Genomic DNA, 26,351 nt, shown 5'->3' with positions numbered 1-26,351 from the left:
GCCACTTCACACGAATACCAGCCATATGCAGATTAGTGTTGGTCCTGCTCCAATGGGCACAGTCCAGCCAGAAATGCCAGGCCCGGTGCCCTCCAGAAGAGTTTCGTTCAGGAGGTATAGCTTGAGTCCTGTGGCACAGCAAGCAAGTACCTCTTGTGGTACTGCCCATTGCATATAGGACATCTTCTGCAACAAACAACAAACTGATGGAAGGAGTGTCTTAATTATTATCTGCCACTAGCAGTCATTCAGATTGTTTGCCCCCACAATGCCATTCTAGACGGACTAGACATATGCAAATCAGCTTTGGTCCTGCTCCAATAGGAACGTTCCAGCTCGATGTGGCTGTGCGTGTTGGAAAAGGAAGGCTGTTTTACTGGAATGTGTAACGGCATGATATTATTTCAACCCACCCTTTTTATAAACATTCCTTCCTTTGAAATAAAGAAAAAGTTGCTATGTGTTTCGAAAAGAAAGGGATATTAAATAATCCGGTTATCGGTCCTAAATTATGAAGATTTGAACTGCAGTTCTTTCACTCACTGGCACCTAATTGATGAAGATCAATCTTTCAATGTATATTTTTACCAGTCAATAATAAAGATATGTTAAACAGCAGACAAACGGCCATGGAGCATCATCAAGTTACATGAGTTCATTTACACATAAAATCTCACTGTAGACACTTAAGACAAACATGATGATAATGATGGGTTAACCTTAAGGGATGATTGCAGGCCTTTAAGAGACAGACTACCTGGCTGCAGACCAAGTCGTTCATCACAATACATTCAATGATTACTGTGTACAACCCACCAACTATGGCATAATCCCCACTGACTGCAAAGAAGTCATGAAGAGCTATGAAACTACTGCGTATACATTTAATGCAAGAAGTAACATATATAACAGTTTAACTTGGTATTAAAATAAGCACAGATTTCCCTGACAGAGGAAGAAAAGTCACCAACTGTCATAAGACCTAATTCAGCCAATCTACTTAAAATGTAGCAATTGCCCTAAATGAAAAAGGGTCCACTTAACCACAATCTGAATAAAAATTTTGCAATACAATATGAGGAGGAAGATGTAAGAGTATAATTTGTACCACACTCAGCAAAGAAGTTGTTAAAGGGAAGAATATAATTAGCTGGCACGTATGGAATTCTGTAAGTTACAGCTCTGCATATCTGCCAGTTGGCCTCATGTCATGTGTGGCCCTTTCATCTACTCCTAGTTATGTAAGCACGCGTTTTCTGCAATCTGGAAGCTGTCATTTCATTTTTAGTAAGAAAGGCTACGAGCATCACAGAGGTCATGGGGTCTCTTGAGGCTATGGCTCAGGAGGGGTGGAAATTCTAGAGGCTATAATGTGCCAAACAAACCTTGGGAGTCATGTCATGAGTGATGCAGAACTCCAGGTGTTGTAGGATGCTCTCCATGGTGTGATAAGGCTGCTGCTTTGTCGTCCGCAGGTACTTCTGCATAGCCCGAGCCATGGAGGCAAAGATGGCCTGCGCCGCCTCGCGAGGGTCCATGATTTCACGGGGGTTCTTCTGGTCCTCTTCCTGCATCCTCTTGATGTGCGTAAATGCCTCTTCCACGGCAACCACCAACCTGTTGAAAGGAAATGGAATATGTTGTGACATGGATTACAACTGCAGGTCGATATGGTCACCAATCAACTCAAAAAACATGTTTTAGTACAAGTTCAACCAGAACCACGTGATCCATGATTTGCAAAGGCTTTCCTGGGAATAAATGTGGATGAAGTTTTAAACATCGCTCATGAAATCAGAAAACGTATCACTTAACAGAGACAAATGAAAATTAGCGATTTCACCCACAGTGAAATACAGGCAACCTGGCCCACTGCAAGGTCCTGAAGGTGCACGACTGACTGCCTCCATCCAGGTGTTCGTCCCACAAAGACTAGGATTTCTGTCTGCATGCATGCATGCATTCATTCAGTGGGCAGTCACAGTTATGTACTGAGGGCGCAACACTGGATCCCGAATGGAAGCAGTTGGACAGCTTTTAGTGCAGTGGGTAAAGAGCGGTTCCTTTGCAGCCAGCATTGGCCCTTACTTGTCAATAGATGTCCCACCACTTGCAGGGTAGGATTTCTGGTGGTGAGAAATTACAGTGAGCCTCTGCTGTTGGGTGACTGTTAACAACCACTCATGGACGTCGGCAGCAGCGGAATATGTTCACTGTAAGGCTTAAGCCCGTTAAATTTTACCAGCTTTTTTTTTTACCTTTGCTATTCTTTAATGTTGCAAAGTTTAAAAAAAGACTAGGGAAAGTTGCAAAGATAGAAATTTTGCGACGTCACAAAAAGCTACATGGCATGACAAATTCAATTTTTTTGTTAATAAACTTGTTTATCAATTTAACACATATGGGATGGGAAAAGCACAAATAATAAAAATGCTCGAAGATCTTTATCTGATCGATATTCCTTATTTCTTTATCTAATAAGGAAGAATGTACATACTGATTGCGTGCACGTGATAGCAGCATTCGTGGACTAAGTGTCAGATGGCGTGATTACTCTACTCTTTCTATGAAGACTGGATTGATGAAAGATGCATGAACATGTCTGACTGTAACCTGTGACTTGCAGATCATAAGCAGGTCTCTGCAGTACCTATCCAATCCCCCCTGCTCTCTACATGGTTGCCTCAAAGCTTCCATTGTAAGAGGCTGCTTGGCCATCTCAAGAAGGAGCAGTTTGAAGGCCTGGCTGATGCAGGCCTCTACTTTCACCCAGGCAACAGAGGCCGCTACAGGTAGTTGATACAGTCCAAATTAGGACGAAACTAAAGGCAATCCCTGGCTCATGTCGTACTTCACACAAGAGTGATCTACAAATAACCAATTTCCAAATACTGAACAAAAAGCAAATGTTGTATTTAAGTGACAGCACCACCTTTTAAAGCACTAACTAATTTACATTAAAGGGGACAACGTAACATGCAAAAATGAGAATATAACTTTTAGTTATATCATCACTATTGCTACACCACAGAGTTCAAACTGTCAATGAACTAAAACATGCCACATGTAGCAAAAGCTCGGTTTCAGCCAATGCCAGAGAGAGGGGGGCTAAATGAACATGCATCAACATAAGGCTAGTGTAACCAAAAAATCAAACTCTGATGCACACATTTTTGATCAAACTATTCCGAACTCTAAAGTGCATCCATCTACAGTAGTCTTTAATATAGCATCTTCAATTCTACAATCTACCCAAGTACGACTATTTTAAAGTTTATGCGTTTTTTTTTTCTCTTTAGAAATAATCTTGGATTATTGGAATTAATGCTTACACGTGCTGTAAACTCATTTTTAATAATTGTGAAAATGCTACGCCGGTCACCATTAGGATGTGGCAAGACTGGCTCTCCTTTCTTAGAGGAGGTGATAATATATCTCTACAACTATTGCCATGGCGTTCACCAAATAGAAAGATGTGGGATCCACTTGACGCAATTTCCTTCAGTTACAATCTGCCCTGAATGACCGTACAGCCATAGTTTACTTCTGTGGTTGGGTTGGTCCTAATGTTAACAACGAGATAAATAGACCACGGTAGGACACATCCTAAAGTCGGGTCATACTCATATAATCTAATCAATGCTGATAAATGTTCTTCCCTTAGATCTTCTACTTCAATCTAAGCTTACGTTTTCTTCTTCTTTTTTAGGTTTCACCAACATTGTTTTAGAATTAACTATGACCTACTTTAAACCTTGAATTAGATGTATATACCTAACTTATGTTTCAATATGTAATAAGATACCTCAACATGACCATAGGTACCATATATGTGTTCAATGTATCAAGATATCATTCAAATTGATGTTTCAATAGGTATTAAGATGCTTCAACATGTCCATAGGTACATTATATATTTTATTTTATATAAACTATATATTACAGGACATATCTCTGTTCTACTTTACCTACAAAACTTTGTCAGCGTCATGATTCCATATGGAGTCCGTCGCCCTTTTCTTTAATATTACACATCCCTCTAATAAGCATGACCTTTAATGGAACCATGTTTAATTTCCTTTTGTTATGATTTTATAATTTTGTATATGTACTTTGCTCCTCATTTTAAAACTCTTAATAAAATTGACTGAAATAAGAAAAAAAAGAAATAATCTTGGATGGTACCTAAAAAAATAAAAAATGCTTCTCACCCACCTGAACTACAAAGCTTTTTTTTATAAGAATGTAAAGGATAAAGGTCAGAATGAAATAGCAACAAATATACAAGAAAGGTAAGACCACAAAAAAAATCAAATACAGCAAGCAACCAAATAGAACAATACATGTACATATATTCATCTATTAGAGAGGAACTTTGGTCATCTATCATAGACAGTGCATAGCTAATCAAAAATGTCACCCCCCCAGGCAAATTTATTTTGAGTCTGGATAACTACAACAATCGCATTCACAATGGAACCAACAGGGGGATAAAGAAGTCAGACCGCCCCCCACTCCATCAATTATAATCACTGCTGGGTCTGACCTCCAAGAGCAGTCAGTCACAAACTTTTGAGACTCCTGGGAGTTATTACAACCGTTAGAAAAACCTTCCCAGGACAGTTCCGTTCAACAATCCATGAACTGATTAGTCCTTGCTGCTCCAATTTAAAAAGGATTTGTCAATAACCACATCAAATATACATACCACGGTGGTATAAAACCTTCACATCACTGTGTATGCCAAACTCAACATATGAGAAAGTGAAAGAAATGTAAAAGATGTGAGAAAGGCTAGAAAGCACCTCACGTGCGCAAACCCACAGGGCTGCTGGATGGTACTCGCCAGTATGCCCATGTTATCATCGGTTGCTTTCGTAGCCTTAACAAAGAATAAAGAAAAAGAGGTGTATATTAGAATTCCACAGAGGTGGAAAGTCAAACAAAAAAGTGTGTGACAGACAACACTGAGTCTTTGTGGCTCACTCAGTGTTCACTCGTCCCCAACCGTGCAAAGAGAACCAAGTTCTCACAAATTAAAAATGAGGTATCACTCACATACAGCACATACTTTATTCAATGTTGGGAGTGTCCTCAATTTAAAAAGCAGGCATGTATCTGGTCACTTTCACTTGCCAAAGGCCTAGTATGGTGGTATGTGTATTTGATGTGGTTATTGACAAATCCGGTTTAATTTAGAGCAGCAAGGACTAATCAGTTTGTGGATTGTTGAACGGAACGGTCCTGGGAAGGTTTATCCAACGGTTGTAATAACTCCCAGGAGTCTCAAAAGTTTGTGACTGACTGCTCTTGGAGGTCAGACCTAACTACAACAGTCAAACAAAGGCTTCAGTCACCTGCTGTCACCATTCACAGACAAAAGGCAGCTGATGGTCTTCGCACTGTGGAGTGACTAATTAAGCGGCTATGTTTGCACTAAGATAAAAAAAAAAAATTCTTGTGTACTTGAAGGTTCTGGGTTTGAAATGAAACTAAAATTTCATTAGTATACCAATTGAACATCTAATAAATTAAAACGTGCGATTCCAGATGAGGCATTGCTTAAAGCAAGTTCCAAAGACGTGAATTCTATCTTGTGAGATCGGAGCACACAGAGGACAGGTATCCAAACCCATTCTGCCCCACTGCACAGTTTTCCAAGGGGTGGAGAATTTTGTAAAGGGAAACATAAAAATTGCTACTGTTTCGTGGAGACCTAATAGACACGTCTTCAGTTGAAATGAAAGAGAATTGATTTTACCACTGCAACACCAGTATTTACTTAGCTGGCAGGTTATGAATTTTCCACAGATTACGCGAGGAGTCAGCAGCAATGAAAAGGCAAATGTCAATGGCTACAATTAGGACAAGCTTTTAAGGCACGGTCATAACAGTTACACTTTTATAATTTGACGTATTTGAAAGAGGATCCCTTTACCAGCTATCTGTTCTAAATATAAAGTATTAATAATAAACTGCAATTTGTCACCTGGTGAAAGCAAGCCATGGCAAAATATATGCACACCTATATCTGTACAGAAAAATATGAGTCTGAAAGGGTAACCAGGATGGTTCAAGGACTGTTAACATCAGTCTACAGACTGACGTGAGCGGCCCCTGCCGCAGATCTGCTGCCGGTTCAGAGGTCATTGCCCCAGCTCTGCTGCCGGTTCAGAGGTCATTGCCCCGAAAGACAATCCTGCTGTGCTCCAATTCCCCTCTTTCAGGCATACCTCGCCTTGCGTTTTCGAACTCTGCGCTCGTGCTCCGCCTCCTCGTAGTAATATTCATTATGACTGTTGTCTCGTCGCCTGGCCGCTGCCGCAATGACTGCTCGGGACTGGCCTGTCGAGTTATTGGTTGTGTTTTCTAAGAAGGAAAAAAACAATTAGATTGAGTAACAGTCCATACTACCAACACCTTACACATTCTTCACACAACAGTATATCCCATGTGCCAAACCTCTATTAAACTCCACGGTTACAGTACATGGCGACCACTTTTGAGGCAGTCAAAAATATAACTCTGTGCTCGTAATCATTCATTCAACCATCAAGCCTTGCCTCAGCGACTTGGTACGAGGGGCGTCACTTAGCTTGAACACGCTAGCAGTCTAAGCTCACTATAAAGCAGTTTCATGACTGGCCACACGATGGCGCTAAGCTCTCATAAGAAGGTGAGAGGAGTAAGCTGCTTTAGAGGTGGATGTGATTTTAGCAGTAAATGTGATCGCGGACTCGAACATGTATTGTGCCCTGTGTCACATATACATGCAACAAAGCCCTTCAAAATCCATTTTTAGTTGGACAAGCGCTCAAAATGAAAGATATCTAATTCAATCTCGCTCAGGTATGCACAACACGCACCACAGATTCATTTTACTAACTGATGCTGTGAAGCGACCAAAACGTTTTTTTCTGAATAAGCCACAAGGACATCAAAAGTTTGTTATTTATCTTCCGTGAAGCTTATGCCTCACGTTTGTTTGCAATCCAATGATTAACATTGTTAAAATATGAAAATATGCATGAAACATTCACAATATCGAGTAAGCTGGCATGGCACAACTTCCAATGGAAAGTACTGGGGGGGGGGGGGGAAGCAGTCACACAGATAGGATTCGCAATTTTTTTAAAAAAATGCGTGCATCAAATTTTGGGAATCCAATGGTATTTTGCGAGCCTACGTGTATCAAATCACAAAATACAGAATCATCATGGGTAGCAATTTGACCTATCGCATGAATATTAATGAGGTGGATCGAAAATAACAATCCACTATAATTAATTGCCATCCCAGGGGCAGGGATCTACTGGCGTGAACAGAATGCCATGTCTGGGAGTGCTTGAAAATGAAAGAAAATGGGATGCATTTAAAAAAAAAAAAAGAAGTTTCACAAACTTTTTTTTAGAACAATGCAGTAGTCTCGCGGACAACTGCCTACTCCCAAAAATGTTTTTGTGAACTTACCCATAGGGGAAGGAGACCCCTTCAAGTTTACAAAAAGGTTACCACTGCCTTTGTTTAGTCTATAAAATATTAATGTTTTGCGACCGGAATTCGGTTGCAAAACATTAATACATCCAAAGTAAGAAGGGTTAAGAAAGGCAAAGCATTGGGAAGAACAACTTATTTCGCACCTCAAATATTGTTTTCTGTCATTTTTGAGGCTGCTGGCCTTGTAGTGTGGCGATAATTCACCAGAGGAGAATGACAACAACTTACTAAGAATGTGACAGGACAGGTGTGAGAAGGGACAACTGTGGGGTTTTCCTCCTTCATGAAGGGTGGCCAAAGTAAGTAGGATGCCAGAGGAGTTCATTTCAAGCAGAGGCACTTTCCATCTAATGCCAATAACTTACTTTTTATACCACTTTATACCAAACTACTGCAGTTACTGAGAGGTATTATTAAGAGGGGTTAGTATTATCCATTCATACGGTACTCAATCAACACAGTCACTAGCAGTTAATTAGGTACTCCACCAATTAAAAAAAAAAAAAGCAGAGACCTCTGGAAATCAGAACAATGCTAAAAAAAAAACAACATACGTTTGGGGGAGAACTCGCCTTCGTGTAAAATGATTAAATATATGTGCCATAAAGTTTTCCTGTCCAACACCTCAAAAATAGCAAAAGTCACCTATACCTATTCCGTAGAAACTAGTGGGTGAAACCAATGCAGCTGTCAGAGCATTGTGAGCAGAAATGTTGCACACGGCTGTAACGGTACATAACACTGGTAGGTTACGTACGTGAATATCGATTAATCTTAAATGGTGTGATAGAGTAGAGCATGTTTAATAGGTTTCAAACACTGTCTATTTATATCGTATGAATGACATTTGGATTTCTTAGGTATGTGTCTTTGTTTATTAGGTTTATGTTTGTAGTCCGCCCTTTTAGTCTCTATTTTTGCGCAAGGGTAGAGTTCTTCACAATTCCTTATACATTCTTTTTAACTGGCCTTTTGAATAATATGCTATTTTGTAATGATATGCCATTTTGTATTTTAACTGAACTGTTTTTAATATGTCTTATATAGCTTATATTTCGTGAATATCTTGTACTCTTTTATGACTATTATAGTTGAATAAAGCAAGCGATTGGTTGATTAGTATACAGGGACGGACGGGGGCTGTCAAGAGCTTCAATGTTCATCTATAGGGAGCCACAAAAGACCCACTACCTTCACCACGCGGCATCTACAATAGTCGAGCCTCAGTACTGAGCGAAGCAAGGAACTGTAGACGAAGGGGGACTGGTGCTGGATACAAGATTCCATCTAATCTGGCTGGCCACCGCTGAAAGGCGGAGACTGCATTCATGGATGCCAGAGGTGGTTAAAGGACACTAAACAGCTCAAAATGGATGGAGAAAAAAATACTATTACTTCAGAAACCACGTACTGAATTCCAAGGGCAACATCGGTTTTGAAGCAGCATTTTGTAAAGGAGAGCGCGGTCTATTCACACAGCTTGTGTGGTGGCCATACTGCATCAAATAGTGCTTACCATAGACAGTCACAGCAACGAGCTCCCTGAGCGGGGAGATTTCAGCCAAGGAGACCTTTACTGGCTGACGTTAACAAATGACTCCCTCTTCGCTAGGCCCATGAAGCGCACTTGGAGCTCATGCATCCGTCATGGGTCAGATTTCTTCATGTAATATGTCACTGTCAGAAAACACGAAGCTTGGCCACATTCATCAGGCACAGCCCGTCACAACACTTGGAAGCGATTGTCCGATTCGGTTGTTTCAATTGTGTGGTGGAGCTTGCTCTTGCAAGAAGAGTCTGCCCTTTGCATGGTATTCCGGTTACTCCGCAGCGCGTGAGTTAATCGGGTAAAAGGAAACAGACTGCTACGGAGCAACGAGATTGAGCCCAAGAAGGTCACTGGGCAGACACACATACCATGCAAAGTACCCTGCTTCAGAGGAAGGCTGGCTTCAAGAGAGAGTGGGCACCAATGGTGCGGTCAATAACCACCGGAGCCATCCAGATTGTGCAGGGTACCACCGCAAGGACAGCACCCCTGAGGAGCCTGCTCGAGGTGTTTTATGTGTCACTAAACAACTGCACCAGAGAATTCCATTTACAAATACTCAAATGCCTCTGCACAGTGCTTTGATCCTATTCTAATTTATTTGCAAACTTAGCATAAAAACGTGCTAGGGCAGATATTCCAAATTTTGCAAATTGATTTTATTGGTATCTTGGCAAAGGAAGGAAGCTTTCTAATTTGCAAATCGTATTCCTGCTGGTGGTAAGTCAAAAATAAATCTCATCTTATTGATTAGCTCACCACCACTATCCATTTTTTAGATAATCTTGGAAGCAGCTAGTTTCAGGGATATTTTGGATCCAGGGATATCCATTTGTATGCATGGAGTTTAAACTGGCATTTTCCTATCCCCACTTTATTAATCATATATTATGTTTCTCTCATTTATAGTGCTATGCGATATCAAGACTAGTGCCTAGAGTTTCAATGCCCTGCTTGGTTGCATCTGAAAACTGTTGTGGTCACACAGAACAGTAAGTACAACCGCATTTCACCCACCTTGAGGGAACTTTACTGATGTCCCTTACAGCATCACACTGATCCCCTTTTGCATCATATTTATGTCCAGTAAAGATGTGAAATAAAAGGATGCCAAAAAATGGTTTCCCAAACTCTGCATCCAGAATCAGGAACGACACATTAGCATGCTGGCATCATGTATTTGATTGCATATTTAACAGGCATAACTAAATATAGCTGCGATGTTTCCAATTGTTAAATACATTTAGAGCTGCCAGTTTCATAGAAGAATTGTAAAAAAAAAAAAAAAAAAAAGTAGGATTTCATTCTGCAGGGCCCCGAAGAACTGTTTTTACACTGGGGGCGTGAGGGGGCAGTGGAAGCGGGTGAGGAAGGGCTTAAAAAAAGCTTGAAATCCACACGAGGTAGCAAAAGAAAGAAATACTGTATCCCCTCATCTATTGTCAAGCTTCAACTTTTCTCATCAATTTGTGCTGCATTCCAATACTCTCTAGCTTAGATTGTGATTTAAAATACCGGCATGCTAGAGTCCAGGTACAAACCAAGGGTACAGAAAGCTTAAAGACAGGCCAACTGCACAAAGGATTTAGACATAATCCACAAACAAGCGTATAAACGCACCAGCACCAGCCACCTATAATTTTGCTCTAGAGCATAACACTACTATTAATATCGCCCTCTCTGACCATTCAGAAAAACGTCAATTTTTGTTGCAGGAAGAAAGTTCTGGAACTACAGAGCTAAGTCGTTTCTTTAAAGAAATATTCTTACGAAGATTCATGAAAAACCAACAAATGCGCTTTCTAAAATTCTTACGATAGTTGATGTATTAGCGCTGCTCGTGGGGTTCCAAAGATAGTTTTTAAAGGACATTCTCATTTTCAAACAAACTTCCTGTGCTGCAAAAATTTGAAATGTAATTACTGGTGAACTTTAAGGGCTGAAACTCTGAGTGTACATTAACTGTAGAGTGACCCTGTACGCAATCTGCTGCTTTGATGGAGCAGATTTGGTCTCTCCGTATAGATCTGTCTGCAACAATATCAAGAGTGTAAAGGTACTGTAAGATGCCAAAATCTGTGAAACAATGACTTCAGATCCCAACAGAACAAGGGAATCACAGTTTGTCAGTACAGTGCAGCGGTGGTCTTAAGACGTAAAACAGCTAGCAACAAATCAAATTAAGGAATGTATGTTGTTATCCCGCAGTCTTTTCCCCCGCAGGGAATCACAACGCGGTCGTTACAACGACCGCGTTGTGATTCCACATACCATTACTCCGCAAGTCGGAACAACGACTTGCAGAGGGGGGGCGCTGGATGTTGGAATAGTATAATTTACTACTCCAACTCCAGTCTGAGCGGACAATAGGGAAGGTGTTGGATTTTAAATCCAACACCCCCCCTGCAAGTCGTTGTTCCGACTTGAGGAGTAATGGTATGCGGAATCACAACGTGGTCGTTGTAACGACCGCGTTGTGATTCCCTGCGGGGAAAAAGATTTGTGGTAAACGTTGTTTACCCAAATTAACATCAGAGAGAAGAACGCCCAGAGTGGTCATCTACCTGAAAACTACCCAGGTATTCTGTTTTGCAGATAAGCTCAAAAGAAACACCATAGTCAAAAGGGCAAGATTGGTTTCTAGGTAAACTCTCACATTTTCTAGTTAACACAGAAAAACAAAGATAACATGAACAAAAACTGGAAGTTCAAAACAGACGGGCCGGCTTTTCCAGTGAACTTTTGGTAACCAGATTAGTTGACCACACTGAGATTTCAGGACCAACTAACAATGAGTGGCCTGCTAACAACAGGGTGCACCAAAACCTCGTGTAGAGTAACAGGATGCCAACAAAGGTGCAAAACAAAAAATAGAATTCACCAGGATGAGTGGAAAAGAAAGCCATATGAAACATCAGGAAAGGTTTCCTACTCAGTTCGTGTCCCGAATGATTGACTTAAAGTCCAGAAGAAAGCCACAGGTTTAATTATACCAAGGGAAATTCTATGGTGCAGTCTGTTGAGGGCAGGATAAAATGTGTAGCGGGGACAAATTCCATGCAAGGTGAGCGCAATACATTCAGTTAATGTACCATCCAAAAGAACAGACAGTCCTCATGTAACACAAAAAGTAAATTTTTCATTAACTGCCTTTGTTGACTAAAATCTGAATACACTTTTGCTCCTGATACTAACAGCGAAGCATTGCAAGTATAGGACAGACACCTTGCAAACAAATGTAAAGCCTTAACGCAGCTAGCAGTTTTCCTGGACTCAGAGAACATAGAAATAATGTTCATGGTTTCATTAAAGAGTGAGAACCTGGAAGGTTCTCACTCTCAACTCAAGATAAATTCCTGGCGTGATACTCTGGGAGCAGGAGGTACATTTGACTCGTCGAATCACGGATAGGAAGCTTTTGTGTTTTACAATATCATAACAATTGCATTGCTCAATATAATCTAAACATGAAATTGCTTTTAGGGATGTTTTCTCAGCAAAACTGCAATTAATTAGGTAATCCCTTTCAGCTCTTCTGTGGAGGAGGACCAAATGGGATGAAACAGTTTTCGCCAATTTCAGTTACTGAAGTTTAGACAAAACAGCAGGTACAAATTTATCAAAATCAGGTTTTGAAAGAGGGGAAAAAAACTCAAAAAAATGTATTAGAACTTTCAAGGGAAAAGGGTATTTTCTGGAAAAATCTCACACAAAACCTTTTTGCTGGCAGCAGTTTTACTTTCAGGCGAAGTTGACAGCCTGCTCGACTTGACAGAAAAATCTGTTTAGTCTAATAGTGACATGTCCTTTACTCTGGATTAGGGTCCCATATACACTAATGCCATCAAACACCGCAAACCAACACCAAATCGCAGTTGTGTAGGGTGTTTAAAAGAGAAACAAAAGAGATTTGCAGGCGCAGTAGAATTATGAGTGGCAAACCAAAAATGGATACCCTGTTCGCACAATAAAAACAAGAAGCCATCAACCATGTGTGTTTACTCTGCCCATCTACTTTGGCAAAGAACCAGAGATTTTAAAGGATGGAAAAAGAAGGCGATTGACAACCTTAGCTATGTACCCTGACTTTAAAGGCATGTGAAAGTACAACATTAATATCAAAAACACTTTCCAAGAACAGACTCCTGCGGGGAAATTAAATTGGAAGAATGATAACGTACGATTGCCAAGATCAGAATGCACACATCATTCTCACGGTGTGTGCACTGTGCTATGCATGTTCAACAAGTCCGTAAAATTATCACTCCCAAGTTGAATTCCCATATTTGAGATGTTTGTATATATTAAAGTGCTCAATTTGTAAAATAAAAGTGCCTGGGCCCTGACCAGGAGACCACTGCAGCTTGCACCACCCATTGCCCCGTCATCGCTGCCAATGACGGTACCAAAACAACGAATTACCGTCTTCTTTCACCTGCAAGTGCGACAGTCCAAATTATTCCAGGTCCCCAAAGCTAAAGGAATGGCTGAGAAGGGCAGGTATTCGTAATGTTTTATGCACATTGCATTCATAAACAACTGCTGTTCCATGTGGCAGATTGTCATAAGTGCAGTGCTGACAATTAAGTGCCGGTGCCGAGCAACAGAAACCAATGAAGTGCTGATGCCCAGTGCTGGTGCGGAGCACCGGAAACAACCGGCTGAAATTAAGCACTGATATATTAGCATTTGGAAGGAACACTAAAAATATTTTGAAATTTCACACTGTTTCACTAGGCAAGAAGGGACTGAAACAATTAGGGAATATCCAAGGTGGATAGACAAAAGGTAAGGACAAGTACAAACCCCACCTCCCACAACGCCCAACAAAGAAGAGGCATCTCACCCTCTCCGAGGGAATACACCTTGAAGCCAGACATTTTCTTGGACAGTATAGACTTGGGCAGGTTCAGGAGGGCAGGGTTGTAGACGGGGAAGTCATGGTAGTAATTCTCCAGGATCCACACCGCCACTCGCTGGATACTGTGTGAGGGAAACAGAGGGAATGATGGAAGGGGAAACAAGGGTTAGGGGTACAATATCAACTGCAAAACAGGGGAGTGAAGGCTGTTGAGACACAAGGAACAAGCACATAAGGGGGAAACGTGGTACAGCACAGAGGGATATAATCAGATTTCCACAAATGCAATTTATGAAAGGATAAGCATCACTCAAAATCTCATAGCATCCTTCCAAAAATGTACATCAAGAAAATTAGCAGGTGGAAAACAGTGGTGTTCTTGCTTTTGTAGGAACGGAGGGAGGAAGGTGGGGATAGCTGAAAAGCAAGAAGCAAAACACAGGCAAGTAACATAGCGCAGGATGCAGGATGATATTTCACACACTGCAAGATGGCTGTCGAGGTGTCACCTGCATCAGTCTTGTTCCTGAGAAAAGGAAGACAGGACACAGAACCATCTAATAAATGTCTAGACGTACAGATGGGTGCAGTAGACTTTAAATTGGGGCTAGCCCATGCAGGAAAATCATTTTAAAGAAAATATGGAAACATAATTTCATACAGGTCGCTTAATTCAAATGAAGACTTTGAAAGAAAACATGGTTAGAGAATGGTCATAGAAGTGCCCTGAAGTAAGTAAAAGCCATAACACGTTCTCAACTTATTGCATTCGAGGTTCTAGGGTTTCTTACAGGTGACCCTGAATGGAGCAGGAGGTTTTGGAGTTTCGGGAATTGCACAGTAGCTCATCAAGAGGGGAAAAACAATTCTAAATTATTGGCTAGTTATTATCGTAAGACAACTGTCTCAATCTCCTGGAAACTAAAATATTAAGCTTTTATTACATCTTGCAACCATCAACTTTGATTAGAACATTGGAAGGTTGGGAGTTCAACTGAAGACAGTGTTTCCAGACTAATGATGGCTGGTATAATCCTTCTGCTCCAACATTCCAGTGTTTGCCTTTCTATTTCCCTCTTTTTAATTTAGAACCCTTAGTGGGTGAAATATTCTAAGAGCCTTATAGACCTTCTGCGAGAGCCATATCGGTCAATAGCACTCTAACTCGTTCTAGGCCCTTAATAATCAGTATAGCCCTTGGCAGCAGGCGGCTATAAGGATATATTAGAACATTGGAAAGTCCCATAGAACACAATGGAGCGCTTCAAGGCCAAAAATGGACGGTGCTGACCTTCTGCACGAGCATTCTAATGTTTGTATTCCTGTTTCGCAACAAGTATAGCCTTCGCCAGTGGGATATAATACTACATTACGTTATCTTTGTAGTACTCAACTCAAGGGTTCCCTCTTCAGAGGTTTCTACTTTTTTCTAATCGGCAACATACAAGACATCTGCCTACCGTACCGGATTGAGCTATGGGCAGGATCATCACTGAGGTGGAGACACCTCTCTAAACAAAGAAGGATGGGAGACGGGAACCCACCCAGAGCAATGTTTACAAAAAGCTTTGCAATGCTGCAGTAACATTTTAATTCATTCATTTTCCATCAGAGCTCCTGAAAGAGACCATATCCCATCTGCCCCTTTCTGACTCAAATGCCTTTCGAAGGAGGTAGCAAGCAGTCTTCCTGCATCCGGCTTTCCGTGTACCTCCCATATGCCCGGAGGGCGGCGGGCTCATGTGCATCCTATGGGATGCTTTTCTCTTTCCGGGCAACCTATGTAAACGTAAGAATTACCAATCAAGGAGCACATCGTCGGGAACTGCTGCATTTTGAAAGTTTGCATCAAAGAGTCAGCCAATTTAAAAAATAGATGGGGGAGCAAACCCAGCTAGTTCGCTTAACAGCAAAATATAAATTACTTTATTTATATATATTTTTGCAATACAGACGATTTATTTCTCCAAAGCTGATTAAGCGGTGTCAGGCAGAAGGGGACTTGTTAACCTGAATATTATTTGATAGAAAGTCTTGGGACTCAACCCAAAATTTCTATTTAAATCGGTCTGCGAGGGAATGACTATACAGCTTTAAGGTAAGGTTGCCAGATAGCTCCATGGCATCAGCGATACGAGTTCTGGTTTATCATTTAACAGCGAAATAAACCTGAGAGCTGTGGCCCAGGCACACAAACTAAATCGTGGAATACAAATTCTAAATGACAATTGTTGCCAATAATATGAGGCTCAATATCACACATTCCTCTTTAAATCTGACCTTTAAGGAACGTAATTTGCTGCATAAGTCAAAATTCGACCACTATGCTCCACTTTGGGAAAACAGTGGCACCAAGTTAGAGAAGTTTCTCAATAGTGTGGAATTTGGGCCCAAATAATCCTGCAGCTGAATACTAAAATGTCTGAGACCTAGAACCCCTGGCGAGGTTTGAAAAGGAAATGAGTAATGCAAATAAAATACAATTATTTTAATCTCACTGAATGTAAGTAGAGGCCTCAATTGATGCTAAAATTGGATTCAGTGTAAAGATCATCACGATTTTAAATGCAAGGATAGTGTTCATGGAATCAAAGGACTGTCTGCACCACTGAAGCTCATAAGGTCAGAGTGAAAGGAGATTGGTTTAGAGCGGCAGGCTGGCGGCCATGTTTAGGCGGTTATGTGACCTATAGCGAGCACAACCAAGTGCATCACTAGTCTACGTCAAAATAAAATCCTATTTTACAAATCCAGAGCAGTAGTTTGCTCGTAGACTGTAAACCTGTCATGATAACCATCTTATACCATGCAGAAGGCACATTATGGACTACAAACCGTTCATGTACCCGGGATATATATATATGGGGCTTGATGCTCTTATATGTGGCTAAAAAGGTTTATGCAGGAGAATCTTCATCTTTTGAGATAAACTCAGCTCGAAACGTTTGACCCTGTTCTAGGAAAAAAGTTTTACTACTCCATAGACTGTGTGCATTTTTAAATGTCCATTATATCTTCTCTAAAAGCATAATAACTTTTCCATGATTAATTATTTCAAGGAACTGGATAGTATCTTTATGCTTATGAAATGATGGTTTGATTATATGCATATTTTTATGTTTGGAAACGAATATGAACTATTAACTATACTTTTTTTTAAAGTTAACTGTGCTAAAGTAAGTTGGGTGAAATTCCTTGAAATTGAAAATGTGCTTAAGTCAGGGTCAGCACACTACTGCAAAATGAATTGCCCTTTTATTACTTCCTGCACTGAGCAAAGGACAGGTAGGGTACATTTGAGGAGAAAGGGGGGAAATATTTTTTGCCAGAGGATGTATATGACTCCGAGCACAAGCAATGGGGTGCGCAGGTGACCACTGAAATGGCATGACTGCAAGTCCCCGCTTCGGACTTAGTCTCTGTTTTGGGATGTGAGTGGTTAATACTTCTTCATACTGCACTTAACTTTCCATCATAAACACAATGGCAGGTGAGTATATACCACAAGTGTTTCTTCCAGACTTTTAACCCCAATTGATTTTGCTATTTTTAAAATGCCGATACTATTCAGCCACAGGGAAGCAGTCAACCAAGCATTTCATGTCGAGCAGATCTCTTCGGGTAAGAAAGACTAGCGAGTGGAAGGTCACCAAGCACTGCACATTCTGAAGTACATTAGCTATACTATTTGCCTTGCTGCAAAAGATGCACAATCGATCTTTATGCAGCGTGGAGAAGCTGGAATCCTCTCTTCTGTACAAGATCGGTGAATAGGGCCTCCATGCAGAAGACACGATGTATCGATCAAAGCCCTTCAAAGCGACAGCGAATAATTAGCCAAGGGTCCATGAAAGAGCATGCGCAGTGCATTAAGGATGCATTGGAGCGAACACAGATGGCAATCCTCTAACACCAGTCCCCCATGCCCCTGATTTACCTGAGGTGTCCGATGTTGTAGAATCGGCTGACTCCATCTGTTGATCGAACCACCTTGATGGTGAACTGGGGCTGCAGCTGCCGCAGCTCCAGGAGCACCACAGCCAGGTAGTGCACAAACAGTAGAGCATCCACCAGGGACACTGCGTACTGCACAATCCCTTGGTAGTTCCGGTCCTTCGAGTCCAGGATGCGCACACCATAGAACAGCCAGTAGGAAATGACCAGGAGGAAGACCAGCACCATCAGCAGGGCCCTGAAGACAAACACCCGGGGGAAAAAGGCCTTGGGGCGGCGAAAGAAGAGCGCCCAGCTGCCGAGAAGCAGGATGAGGAGCTTGAAGGCCACCGAGATGAAGAGGCCTTCGCAGGCCGTGCCGCAGGGCTCTAGCTGATCACGCCACAGTATTTGAGGCAACAGCATGAAGGCGATCGGTGAAAGGAAGGACAGCGATGCCAGCGCCCCACCCAGGGCCACGCCCAAGTGCCGGGAGCAGTCCAAATGAACACTGTCCTCCATGTCCTTAGTGATGCGTGTAATGTCATCGTGAGAAATACTATGCTCCGAGGTACCAGTCACAACTGTTGTGGTTTCGCCCCAGTTATCATCCTGTTCAGACAAACAGAAGACATCAATTAATTGGCTTTTTCACATCACAGTTAAACATCTGACATTGTACAACCAACACACGAGAAGCACTGAGTCTATATCCCTGAAGGGCAGCCAAGAATAACCACCTCTGGTCCTACACATGCAGGGCCTGAAAAATGACTCTCTCAAGACAGGACATCTGCATTTAGTGTGCCCAGTCAGACTTTTTCACTAGTTGCACCGCACTCGCAATTTACCGTTATGGAGCAGCCTCCATCATCCTCTTTCTAAATATCTTGATTCATATGCGTTTCAATACATGAAAAATACTGTAACTCAAACAGTTTCTGGTCCGCTTGAGGGGATTCATACTCCATATGTACAATTACTAAACAATTATACTATATGTTACCCAGGTCATGAGGTTAACAGTTACCCTACTGATATTTAAAGATGTGGGTTTAGAAGGTACAGGCTTCAGGGTTCAGCCACAATGGCAGTCAAGATTTGTCATTTATCATACTCCACTCCCTCATCGCTAAAATGTACAGTTTTTGCCTACCGTCTAACCCACATAAAAGCACTATATGGCTACAAATATAATGCCATGGTTTGTAACTATTACACTTCAAGTGGCATTTTACAAAGGCCATCTCAACATGCTTATGGTTCTTTCCCTCAATACAATATATATTCCTGTAACTAATGACCAGCAAAGGACTTGTTTACCATAAAACTGGTCATCTTGCTGTCAGGTGAAAGATATTTTACACTCATGTACATGTTAAACAGAGAACCTCTATTATAAATACCCCTCAAACTAGCTGGTAGGTCTGTAAAATAGCTATCCCATTTTATCTAATGAACATCTACCGACCCCAATGTGGGTTTTAAATCATACTTTCAAGAGAAAACGACAGTAAGTTACTTACCTGTAAAAATGACCATCGCCGACAGACAAACATGGTTACATTCTTCTGCCATCTTGTGGTTGAATCCACTTCGTTTTTTAGAAAATTCAAAAGTAACCTCTGAGGGTCACCAGAGGTGGTGTCTTATTGCACTCAGAAGAACATCTTCCTAAACAAATGTACGGCCCCTGTCTCAAGGATGAATGGTTTGTTTGCTTTTCACCCGCTCTTTTTTTCCTTTTTCCCTCCTCTCTTCTGTGGTTATGTTGGTCAATGCTTCAGCGCTAACTAGCATAGGTGGAAGTGGGAGTTCAATAATTAAAATAAATCAAAACAACTGGAACCAAGATGTCCTCATGACATGGAGTAATTTTGTAACCCTAGTCACCTCCAGCATCTAGTATACAAGAGAGAAGTTCAAAGAAAAACATAATTGCACAGGTCACGCCTGGAAGGGATGGACTTTACCCTCCTATGCAAAGAGGAGAAAAGTGGTAGTTAGAAAAATGTGAGTTATTCTGTCAAATAATCAAGGTCAAACATATCTGTAGACCTAGTGCTGAATCCTTGTGAAACAACAAATAGCCACACCTTGGAAAATGTTGACAGAGCACACACAACTCCACAATGCAGCATACTAAAACACGATACCCACAAACCGTCGGGGCACATGTAAATATCACTCGAAGGGCTGGGATTTATGATTACAAAATAGTGAAGGGGACGCCCTGTTGAAGAACAGCATATATGTAAGGTGAGCACCACCACCTCCCGAGGCCATCAATGAAACAACTGAGGCAACCTAAGGCTTAGAGGGTTCAGTAGGTTTTGTGAAGCTGTGCTACCGGATATGACTGACAATATCGCAATATTCTGTGTTGATTAAATGCAACCTGTTCTGATGTAAAAGACAACATTGTAAGAAGAGTGGTTTGAAAGGTGTCAATCAGCTGCATATACACATTAGGACATTCAATAAGTCTTAAAAAGTGGCTCTCTCGCAGACTACACTGGCGGTCTCGTACATTGCGAGAAAAGAGATCCAAATTCACAGCATTTCCGAGTTTTGTTCAGTGCCAACATGCACGCTTTGTAAAAATCCAGTGATCTGCTAATTGCGGCTTTCGTTTTCTCCAAACACACTGGCACACTTGCTACAGTCATTTTAACTGCACTTTCAAGTGTATGCCTGTTTTTGCTTTTGAACAGAGACCTCTCTAGTTACTTTGGCACAGATCTTCTGCATTTGCTTTTGTGATTCAATTTTTCCAGGGAAACACTTTTGCTGGGGGCTTTTGGCTCTTTGCACTGTGCAAAGGCTCTGCTCCAGTCAATGTGCGACACACAGCTGAATATGCCTACGTGCATTTACTTCCCCATACATTTTGCATGACCTACGCTTACTTCTCCCACTGATTCATAACACTGAAATGAGCTTTACTTTGTCCACCTGACTTTGACCTACCACCGGTTCAGCCAGAATTCTCAACCTTGAATCTTACCATAATGCTAACAGTATGCTTATTCTTATTTTTTTAATTACATCGTAACAATCCTTTCCTCTAACAGAGTTTGAGGAAATGTTAGTAGTATATCACATGAGTTGACCCCCCAGGTTAGGTGCAGAGGAAGCAACTCTGCGCTGTGAAGTGCATAGCGTCACTGGTAAAGTGGTTTTCTGTGCACAGCTGGTTGTTTCGATCCCTCAATAAAGATGAGAAGGTCCAGACGATGGTTACGTGGATGCCAAACACCTTCTTGAGCATGCTCATCTTCAGCGCACTACTGAAGGACAGAAGACGGGTCCCTCATGGCTAGGCTTGTGGTGTTCCAGAAGATAGGCTCCAGAAATATGAGGAATCTTCTCACCAATCAAATATTTGGTTTTGGCAACAAGCTTAGAGATGGCTGATCCTAAATAATGAGTGGGAAAGCAATAGGATAATTGGGTCATCCACCGCACAGGTTCCCCTCAACAACATTTCCAACCAGCACTCAACCATAGGAACATCGGTCATGATAGGCACTGCAGGGAATGTAAATTTGATGCAAGGGCATGGAGAAACACAAGGAGGATGTGACAGCACTGAAACAGCTGAATTGCTGACTGATATAGGCAAGCTATGACGGAATTTAAGGCAGGAGCTTGTCCATTTTTGGCTCGTCACAGCCATCGCAGTCTACAAGCTGAGAGATATTGGTACAAAAGCAGAAAAGGGGAGTGAATCACATAGGACCTCTATCCCCAGTATGATACCTATATAGATCTGCACATATATCTTAAAAACAAAGTAGAACAATTGCTGCTTATATATAAAGTTTTCTATAGCACGAACATGATCCCGAGGGATATCAGAGCGCTTTACAGAGGAGAGGTAACAGTTGCAGTACATGGGTCAAATAGGAATACCAGACAGAACACAAATCAAATAGGACTCACAGAACAAGAGCGGTTACAATAGAAGGGGTCAACAGAGAGTAAGATAATCACTGGTACATAGCGAAATTGGAGGGGAGCAAATGATTCGGAGAGAAAGGGGAAAAAAAAACACCAACGATAGTATCCAGCACAGGGCTAAAGGTGTAGGTCTAGTGCATTAGAGCAGATGATCCAGCATCCAATTAAGTTAAGAACTTGTTCATAAGGAATCTTTTTACTTTCAATTTGAAATCAACCTTGGAGGAGATTCTACATATTTCCGGTGGGAGAGAGTTCCAGATCGTTGGTGCAGAGCCGGCGAAAGCTCGGTGACACATTTTCTTTTTGCGGAAGATCTGAGGTTTCAGGAGGAGAGAGTTAGCACTCCTAGAGGGTCTACCCCCTCCGGATAGTTCCAGCTTTTGTGCTAGATAACTGGGGGTTTTGAAATGGAGGGCTTTGTGAGATAGGCAGGCAATCTTTAGCTGTATTCTTGCTTCGTAGGGCAGCCAATTTAGAGATTTTAAGACTGGGGAGATGTGTGCATTTCTTTGGGTACCCGTAACCAGTCTGGCCGCCGCATTCAATGAGGCTATTAGTGGGGCCAAGGTATATTTGTGGAGACCACAGAGCGTGGCACTGCCATAGTCTAGCCTCGGCAGAACAAGCGCTTGGACCACTTGCTTGAAGTCAGCTTGTGGAAGGAAAGGTTTGAGATTCCTGAGTATCCTTATCAGGTGGTTCGCTCCCTTGCACACTTTGCTAATATGAGTCTTCATGTTCAAGTGCTTGTCCAGGGTGATTCCGAGAGATTTCGCTGAGTCAATAATGAGGGGGGAGAAGTTGAAGGCGGTGAGGTGGTTCATCCAGAGGTCTAACTTAGGGGTGTGATTCGGAGGAGAAATGAGAAGGAATTCAGTTTTGGAGGTGTTGAGTAGGAGGTGGTGCTCAGTTAACCAGTTTAGTAGTCAATAGGGTAGAGTTGAGTGAAATTATGTTATCCGAGGGAGGCGATTTTCAGCTAAAGTTGGGTGTCATCCGCATACATATGGAAGAGGATGTCCAAGGAATTTAGTACATTGGCTAATGGTTCCAAGAACAAGTTGAAGAGAATGGGGGATAGGGCGGACCCTTGGGGACCCCCATGGATACTGGTGATGGCTGGGAGAGAGTGCTTCACCTTCACTCTTTGGGACTGTTGTGGAGGAAGAACGAGAACCATTGCAACACCGGACCAGACAGGCCCATCCTGTGCTCCAGAATAAATAGGAGGTTGTCGTGATTAACAGTGTCAAACGCAGAGGAAAGGTCAAGGAGGATTAGGAGGCACCGTTCATTCTGGTCAAGCATTTTTAAAATGTCATCCATAATGTGAGTGAGAGCCGATTCGGTACTGTGGCAACTGCAAAAGCCAGTCTGATGTTGGTCCAGGAGATGGAAATTTTCAATGTGAGCACAGAGTTGCGATTGGACGCATTTTTCTAGGAGTTTGGCAAGTGTGGGGTAGTTGGAGATAGGGCAGGAGTTGTTGAGGTCAGCGCTGTCTGCGGTAGTATTTTTTAATAGAGGTGTTACCTGAGCTGCTTCCAGGCACTCCGGGATCATGCCCTGTGACAGAGACGCATTGACAATCTTTGTCCAGATTGGAGAGACGGCATCCATGATTTCGTTGAAGATGGAAGGTGGCAACTGGTCTCTGAAGTGATTAGATGGGTTGATACTCTGCTTGGAAATTATCAGTGGGGGTTTGTCCTGTATAAACACCTTGCAAAGAGTTCACCTATAAACAAAATGGGATACCAATTCTGGCACTTCTCTACGAGAGGGCCTGTCAAGGGCAGTATTTTAAAATCATTATTTGCTTCATTAGGTGCTGTTAGAGCTCTCTCTGGGCCAAGTATTTTAGCACAGCTTCTGCAGTTTTAGGTATAATTTAGCCACCTGGTTTAGCATTTTATGGTGCTTTTGGGCTCTTTCATGGTCGCTTCGTGTAGACTAGATTTGAATGGCCGAGGCATAACCGTCCAAGGCCCTGGAAAGTCTGATCGAGCACCTCCTCTGAAAGAAGAGCAAGGCCTACCACACAATAATGAGCAGCAAATTGGTGTTCTGTAGGGTGGCTACCTGCACTGAACTAGACCTCTAGATAGACCCTTCCTAAGAATGGTGGCGATTGGCTAGTTTAATGGTTTAATCGGATTTACAGTGGGTGCTCTGAGAAGAGCTGCAAGTTACCATAATCTTTGGTACCGTTGTGGTACAGATATCTTTCAATGAGAAGTGGGACAAATCGAAATTTTATTCCAATGTTCTGAGTTCATTTCTGCTGGATGCGGACCGGTATCATTATATCATCACAATACATTTGGAACTGCAGCTGGTGTGGTGTGTTACCCCAAATAATGACCATAATGGAAAGTTACAGACAGTGAGAACGCCAGGAACACAACAGTGGTGATTTTCTTGCTCAGATGAGATTTCAGGATGATCTAAGCTATTGCCTTCAGTTTGAAAAGACGTCATGAAGCCCCTATAGAAGTGGACTCGTCTCCACAGTAGATTTATGAAAGCCTGATCCATGCCAAATTTTCAGGATAAACATTATGTAAATAGGTTCAATTTACACTAACTGTATGTAAATGTACCTTCTCAATCTAGCCCTGCTGGGCCTATGCTCGATACCGCTGAATAAAGGTTTGAGCTTTGAGGCTGCATCCCATTTTCTGGGTAATCTAGATTAATCTGGTTATCTACTATGTTGTATTCCGCAAGCAGGCCAAGGAGAATCAGGGCTTGAGGTATAAAAATGTTCAGTAAGGAGTCATTACTGGCAGTAACAATAAAAGTATTAGAAAATGGCAAAGATAATCATAACCGATTGCAAAATAAAGGCTCAATGCTTCTTTTCTGTTTAGAAAGGAGAAGTGCATCCACTTTAAAATATAATCCATCCTTTGTCAGAGAACTTTTACCATTAAGGCTCTGAAATCTCCTGCTTGAGAGTTTGGCAATAAAGTAGAAAGGATTACACGGTTAGGTAATTCACAAACAAGACAGTTCAACCGAATGTGTTTCACAAACATATTGCCTTGTAAGCCTGCACCTTCAAAAGGCCAGAAACCACAAATAGGATTTCGCTTTGGCTCTGGGAACAGTAGATTACAGAATGAAATATTTTGACACTATACAAGGTACTGAGGAGCCACTCGATCAGTACAAGATGGCTGGATCGGTAATGTCCCCTTCGTGGTAAATGGCCATGGAGCCCTGCGCTGTGGGCCTGACTGAGGTTTTTGTGACTGTAGGCCGAAAAAGACAGGAGTCCTAACCAGTATACGCTTAATGGGTCTCATAAAAGTCCCTCGAAGAATCTTTTCAATGGACTCAAATGGTAAACTCCCAGATAGTGTGGAAACATGACAGCAGCCATAGGGGTAAGAGTGCTATAAGAAACCCTTAGTAGGCCACCACTGTCAAGTTCTAGAGATAGGACAAGATTTACTACGTAACAGTATCCTTTACTGTAAAGGCCTCTATGTACTAATTCCCTCATTTATAATTGATGAAATTGCAGTATACATGAGGAAAATGTGGAAAACCAATGCATTTGGCCTTCGCATTTTACCTTACATTCTAACCAAGTCTGCAGTCAATGCAGAAGGGTCCATGAAAGGTGCCTTAAAAATGCAGAGATTCTGACAAAAATTGAAGGAGAAAGTGTGATTCTGTGACGTGCAGTTTCTCCACACAGTTCTGCACACCTTTCTATTTATAGGTTGATGAATGACAAATGTACAGTTTTCTGGATTCACTTGCTGTGCATCATTCCACCATCTAGCTACTGAGTCCACAATTGTCTTTTATACTGGCTTTAATTATTCCTTTTGCACTATTTGATGTTGTCCCCATCCCCTTGAAAGGTTTTGACATGCCATGGTCCGTATTTTTAGCTTGCAGTGGCGGTTTTCTGCCTGTATAATTAACACACTATCAAACGGTACTAAAAAAAACTCATAAAAGAAACCAACTTGTAACATAACACTGCTGTCTGTCGTGAGGATTCATTGGGAGGGTTGCAGATCACAGACTTGGGAGAGATAGGGTAAACACAAGTGTAAGAGTAGATCTCGAGAAACATATAGCGAAAGGCTGTAAAAAAAGAATGGATAAGAGAACATACTTTTCTAATCCCCTCCCTTCCTGCCACCACAGAAACAGATACTTATGTGGAAACTGAGAAGTCGCATGGGCGAATGATGCGAGTCGAACTGGAGGTACGTACACTGGATCAACTACAAATGAGGGTGTCAATGTACTGACCTAATTGTTCAACTTCCTTTAGTCATACAAACTTTGTACTGTGTTTGCTCTGCCATCATGAGGACACGTTGGAAAGAACACTGGGCACACAGATACCCTAGCACAGAACAGCACAGATACCCCAGTACATCATTGGGCTCGCCACAGTACGCATCTCTAATAGCACATCATTTGTCAGACAACTCCTACCAGTACTCATTAGAGAGAACATTGCATATGCATCCAACACAGCACAGGAACATTACAGTGTTGGGTACCACTATGCGT

At 41.8% G+C, this 26,351-nt stretch overlaps 1 protein-coding gene across 1 annotated transcript in view; it reads right to left on the bottom strand.

Annotated features, from left to right (window-relative positions):
• Positions 1-26,351, bottom strand: part of VANGL2 (VANGL planar cell polarity protein 2) — a 243,264-nt gene that overhangs the window by 10,394 nt on the left and 206,519 nt on the right. The window contains exons 5-8 of the mRNA XM_085639978.1: positions 17,845-18,452; positions 13,893-14,029; positions 6,234-6,369; positions 1,386-1,617 (exon numbers count right to left, since the gene is read on the bottom strand). Coding sequence (XP_085496104.1) covers positions 1,386-1,617; positions 6,234-6,369; positions 13,893-14,029; positions 17,845-18,452 — 1,113 coding nt within the window. The remainder of the gene's footprint in view (positions 1-1,385; positions 1,618-6,233; positions 6,370-13,892; positions 14,030-17,844; positions 18,453-26,351) is intronic.

The sequence above is a fragment of the Triturus cristatus genome, chromosome 12 (genome assembly GCF_964204655.1).
Source record: "Triturus cristatus chromosome 12, aTriCri1.1, whole genome shotgun sequence".
Lineage (NCBI taxonomy): Eukaryota > Metazoa > Chordata > Amphibia > Caudata > Salamandridae > Triturus > Triturus cristatus.
This window is presented reverse-complemented; position numbering and strand designations above follow the sequence as displayed.